General features: G+C 31.7%; 1 protein-coding gene across 2 annotated transcripts; it reads left to right on the top strand.

The window, feature by feature from the left end:
- Positions 1 to 651: 651 nt before the first annotated feature.
- On the top strand, positions 652 to 4,326 carry LOC112802386 (uncharacterized). Of its 2 annotated transcripts, XM_025845576.3 has the most exons (4): positions 652 to 1,105; positions 1,426 to 1,508; positions 3,508 to 3,563; positions 4,039 to 4,326. In XM_025845576.3, the coding sequence occupies exons 1-4, from the start codon at positions 934 to 936 to the stop codon at positions 4,115 to 4,117; spliced, it is 390 nt and encodes a 129-aa protein (XP_025701361.1). In that variant the 5' UTR covers positions 652 to 933; the 3' UTR covers positions 4,118 to 4,326. The 2 variants fall into 2 exon arrangements, with proteins under 2 accessions (XP_025701361.1, XP_072093775.1); XM_072237674.1 differs by lacking the exons at positions 3,508 to 3,563; positions 4,039 to 4,326 and adding an exon at positions 2,476 to 2,888 and having other exon boundaries at positions 674 to 1,105.
- Positions 4,327 to 5,864: the final 1,538 nt, after the last annotated feature.

Genomic DNA, 5,864 nt, shown 5'->3' on the forward strand with positions numbered 1-5,864 from the left:
AATATCTAACGGATTTTCACACACAAATTTCACTCCTTCTGATGTTTGTAATGAAATTTGGCCATGATAATACATTTTTAATCTTACTCTATCATCCATGATAATAGGGAATAAGAGATCTACAAAGAAAGAAGAAGAAGAGATCTGCAAAAAAGAGGTTTAGAGACTTGTAGCACCGAAGAAGAAGAATGAAATGGGCTGCTCAACTTGGGTAGGTACATTATATATATATATATATATATATATATATATATATATATATATATATATATATATATATATATATATATATCACACTCAAATTGGACCATCCGACCGCATGCATGCCCATTTGAAATTTTTAGAACTAAAAAATCGGACGGTCCGATTACTAAACAGTCCGCCCAAAAATTTTTGAAACCCAAAAATCGCTGGGTCCGATTTGGGTGCTTTACAATTTTTTTTAATGCAGCCCTCAAATCGGTAGGTCCGATTTCGTTGGGCCAAAAAAAATAACCCTCCGCATGGTACAAATCGTATGGTCCGACTTTCATGCACGGAACATCACTACGCACAAATCGAACGGTTCAATTTGTGCCCCTTCACCCCTGCAAAAAATCAAACTGTTCAATTTCCTTTCGTCAACTAACTGCCGTCACACACTTGTTAAACACTTTTGAGCTCCATAAACGGCGTAATACCAAACCTTGCATCATATGCAAAAAAAAATTAGCCATAAAATCGAGCAAATGTCCCTGTGAATAAACTACCCCATGTCCCCAAGACAATTAAGCCCAACTTAGTCTGGAAGAAAAGTATCCATGATAATTTTTTAAGAAAAAGGAAAATAAAAACGACAAGAAAAAGACTTGGCACAGAAAGACAGAGAGTAAGGAAAACAAAACGAAATAAGAATCAGAGTAACGAAGAAGAAGAAAGAAAGAGAGTGATCACATGGCGTTGCAGTGGTTGGTTCTCTCCTACGTGGTGGCTGCTGAGGCTGCCGTCGCCATTCTCGTTACACTTCCCACTCCCAAGCTCTTAAGGGACCGTCTGGTTTATTTTGTTTCCCTCATTCTCCAACCTGCGCTTTTTATTGTTCCTTTCGCTGGATTCCAGCTTGTCGGTATGCTCTTCTTCCAATTTGTCTTAACTCCTTTCTTCAATTTCATGTGTGTGCCTCAAAATCTTCAATTTTCCACTTTTTGTTAGGTAGGGTGCTTGCAAATTGTGCAATTTTTCTTTGATTTAGGGTTTGCGTGTAATTAGTCATAGAACAAAAATTAGATATATTGTTTGTTCATTTTTCTATTTGGGATGATTTACGTTGGTAGTTGACTAGTTGTATTCAACCATGCCACTGTTTTTTGGGAGATCCATGTGGTGATTTTGGGGGAATTTATTGTGTTAGTTTTCAGTGAATTTGGATTTTGTGGTTGTTCGCAGATATATACTGGAAGAATGAGCATAGGTTGATGTGTACATCTGATGTTTGTACTGCTGCAGAGAGAGATCGATATGAGAAATCTGTAAGTATTTTTTTTTGTGAAATATGTTGTTTGGGACTTTCTTCTGCCCTTTTGAGTTGTGAACGTAGAATGATTTAGATTTCGGTGATTTTGATTTTAGCCTTACTGTCAAAGTAGCCTGATTAGAGAACTCCCTGAATTATGGCCACTGAATGTTCATAGTTTACCTTTGGTGATTATGGGTGGTAGGGAAGTGTATCAAACTTATAAGTAGTTAATGAATGCGGCAAGAATATAGAGATTCAAAAGTATTAGTAATTGGAAATTTAGCTAACCAGTGTCCTAAAGGTACTAATTAGTGTTTCTAATGATGGAAAGTAAAAGTAGTGGAGCTTTGAATGCATTGAATGTTTTGAACACTTCTGAAAAATACCCCTTCAATACAAACTTTCAACTTTAGAAACTTTACCAGTGGGCTGGTTCCTAGTTAGCAAAACCCTTGAGGAATTAAATGTTGGTCAAATTGGCTTATGTTATTCACGAATTGCTCATTTCAGTGGTTAATTATAGATTGGCACACCATGGGATTGTAGTTTAAAGCACACATTTTACTGCCAGCTGTTTAATATTGCTTTGGAGACTTCTGTGATTCTGAATGTTACAAAGCTAATCACATAAAGCCCCAGAATAGTTGTTGCATTTAACTGGATTTTAACCCCTTTATGGATGTTTATTTGTGATTGAATTATCTATACCTGTTCTCAACATTTTTGTCCTCTTTACTCATCAAGCCATTCCCTTCCTTCATCACGCCATCTGAGATCCCAACTCCCAACCACACCCTTCGGGTCTACAGTCCTATGTCGTGTTGCCATTTTGAATATCTATCGGTGGTTTAAACCAAAATGTTGCACTCAGAGAAAGTTCATAGCCGTCATGTTTAATTTATATTACTTGAAACTTTCATGTTAATTGTATTTAATCTAGTTTTTGGGTTTTATTGTGTATCCAAATTCACTCAATTCAGTCCAGCCTCCTGGTACTGTATATTGCATGTAGTTGGAAAGTAGGATCCTTACTCATGGGCAGGTTCCGAAAGCAGCTTTCAATGTAAGCAGATCGTGATCAAAATCAATCAGTGGTTTTTGCTTTTCTCTGTTCAATTTCGTCTTGTTTCATATAGCAGGATAAGGCTTAGTTGTTATTGTTCATACTTTTTATGCCAAAGGGTTCCACTTGAAATCTTCAAATGTGTTGTAAATCATGCAGTAGGTATATATTGGCTGTGAGATAAATCACTTTAAATTCATATAGCTTTGTTTACAGCACCTATCAAAACATTGTAGCCTTTTTAAATGATTGGGAACAAATGTGTTTTAAGTCATCAGATGTAAAGATAAATAAATACTATATGTGAAGATTTTGAAAGCACACTTTCTACATATGTTTTAAGACAAAAATGTTACCATTACCATCTATGAAAACAAACTTAATGTTGGCTTTCTAGTAAACATACAATAATCAGTTGCTGCAAACTGTAAATAATACTGGACAATAAACATTAACAACAAAAGTGCAACAAGAAATTAAATTCATATTGGTCTTGAGTGGTACAATATGCTTTCTTTATTTTAAATCGGATTTAAGAGGTTAACTGCATTTTGGTGTTCAGTCCCCTGCCTTCTTCTTTCTCTCTTTCAATAAGTCACGAGGTTCTCTGATAGTGCAAATTCTATTAACAATGTACAGACTTTCATTGCATGCCTGATCGGAACTGTTTCAATCCCTTGTTTCCTATCGTTGCTATGCAGATGATCGTAGTCTTGTCAATATACTTTTAGTGACTTTTATTATCGCCTCCCTGCTTTCCCAAAAAATCACAAAATTCCAACTATTTAAAAATTAAAATATATGCCTTATACCAGTTTTTGGGTTTGAAACTATGTAATATTCTTTTGATTTACTCAATTGAAAATAAGATTTGCCAGATTTGATTCTCTTTCCTTATACTTGACTACATTTTTTACTTACGGACTATTAATTGATTTTGTTTTATCAGATATACAAAGCTCAGAGAAATGTGGTACTGTGCATTGCAGCTTGTTTTCTCTATTGGTAAAGCACCATCACCAATTTTACATTTGGATCTCTTTTTTCTTTTGGTAATGGAATTGACCTAGTTAATAGGGAGAGTATTATAAAAAAGCACGAGAGTGGAAGCATCGAACGAATCTGAGCTGTCGACGAATTAGTTACCCAAATCAAATTGAGTTTTAAACTAATTCATAAGCGGCTTAGACACTCAGATCACCGATGTTCTTGTGCTTTATAATGAGCATCGTTGACATGCCTAATTACAAGTCCTTCCTTTGTTACTGTCTCAATAGGAAATGAACACACAAAATTTTACATTTCCTTATTATGTGACGGCTTTCATAATTTTGATTAAATGGAGCCGAGTATTGTACCCACGGAAACTTCTAATCCATCGTGAAATTGAACATATAGCGAGATCATGTAAAATTTTCACACAAGTGGATCTAAAAGAATGGAAGTATCATGTTATGTGAATAATTGGATATTGTGACAGGTCTATCTACCGCATATGCAAGTACCAAAAGGACCTCAAGAATTTGGAGGAAGTGGAGAAGAGGTACAAGTCCAAGTAGCTTCTTTTTGCAGCTTCATATTGTGATATGTTTATTGCTTGGTGGAGGCAGCTATAGTCTATAGTTGAGTCTGATGTACCAAATTATACACTCTTGACAAAACAGCATTTGTTTCAGATCTAGAGATTTATATTACAACCTTTTTGTGTGTGGTTTTTCACTTTTATTTAATTTAAAAGACGTCTAATGTGGATTGCAAGTTTCTGTTACTTGAAGCTTTACTATTTAGCACCAATTTCTATTATTCACTTAAATTTCAAAGTCGTCATAATGGAACCTTTTATACAAGAGAATACAGGCTTGGTGACGTAACTATATGCTTATGCTTTTTTTTTTTTGGGGGGGGGGGGGGGTTTGTCTGAGAGAAGTTTTTTTTTTAAGCAGAAGTAGAAAAATATTTTTTACTTGTATATATTTATTGAAGTAGTTTTCATTAGAATCAGAAGCAGTTCGTTATTTGGATACGACAAATATATAAATATTTTTTATATAATTTTACAATTATGGTCATGTACTCATGTGGTAAAAAAATATTTTGCATAATATGATGTTTGAAAATTTTAAACATATATTATTTTATTATATAAATTTTAGTAGAATGTACTAATTAAGTTATATTTTTTATTTTATTAAAAATATTTTATTTTAATTATATATATCACAATTTTTACATATACATTAGTACATTTTCTATTTTAAAATAAAATAAAATGTTTAGATATCACAAAAACTTATAATATAATGTAATCTCATTTTTAGAATAGTGCAATATAGAAATTTTATTGGATTTGTATTCCGGTAGGGTTTTATATTTTTTAAATGAATATAGTTGTATTTTTTAAAATATGTGGAGATAAATTTATAATCTTATTATTATTTTTCTATTTTTTTTCAACTGTTTCTACTTCTAGCAAAAGTAGGTTTTACCTGCTTCTAAAAAAACTGCAGCAAATTGCTTGTTTTATGCTTTTGTTTTGTTAGTACAAACAAATTATTTAAAAAAAGTTTTTATTTTTGAAAAAAAAAGTATTTCATTTATCCTAGAAGTACAAACAAACGAACCCTATATTTGAGAATTTTATAAGAGTAAGTGCTATGCTCAGTGACGGACCCAGAAATATTTTGCAATGGGGGCAAAAATATAATAAAATTTAAGTATAGATATATTTTTTTTTGTTTTCTACAATACTCAACAAATTAAGGATTAATCTGTTATGAATTTGAATTTCATTTAAAAATCTGTAATTGGCCAATGAGTTGCTACACATATGAGATGAAATTTGAATTCTCAACACTTACTTAAGTGGACAATGACTAAACTGATCACTCGACTAATTCAAATTGATTTAGATGTTTTTAAAATTTTAAATTATAACTATCTATACATATTAATAAAAACTAAAAAAATACGCACAATCACTTATAATTAAGTTTTAATTTAATTATCAACTAATTAATTAATATAATAAAATTAATTATCACTATTTTTTGAATTTATTTATTTATTTATTTTTTATTATTATACTAACTCAAATTTAATAATATAATAATTTTATTGTTATATGTTAAGTTTAATAACAAAATTTTAACATAAAACACAAAAAAATTATTTATATTTTATTTTAAAATAAACATAATTAACAACATATATATGTGTATATTTTAAAAATTCTATGGGGGCAAATGCCCCCTCTTCCTTACACGTAGGTCCGTGCCTGGCTATGCTTATATGTGAAGTTTTAGAAAT

Source organism: Arachis hypogaea, chromosome 5 (genome assembly GCF_003086295.3).
Source record: "Arachis hypogaea cultivar Tifrunner chromosome 5, arahy.Tifrunner.gnm2.J5K5, whole genome shotgun sequence".
Classification (NCBI taxonomy): Eukaryota; Viridiplantae; Streptophyta; class Magnoliopsida; order Fabales; family Fabaceae; genus Arachis; species Arachis hypogaea.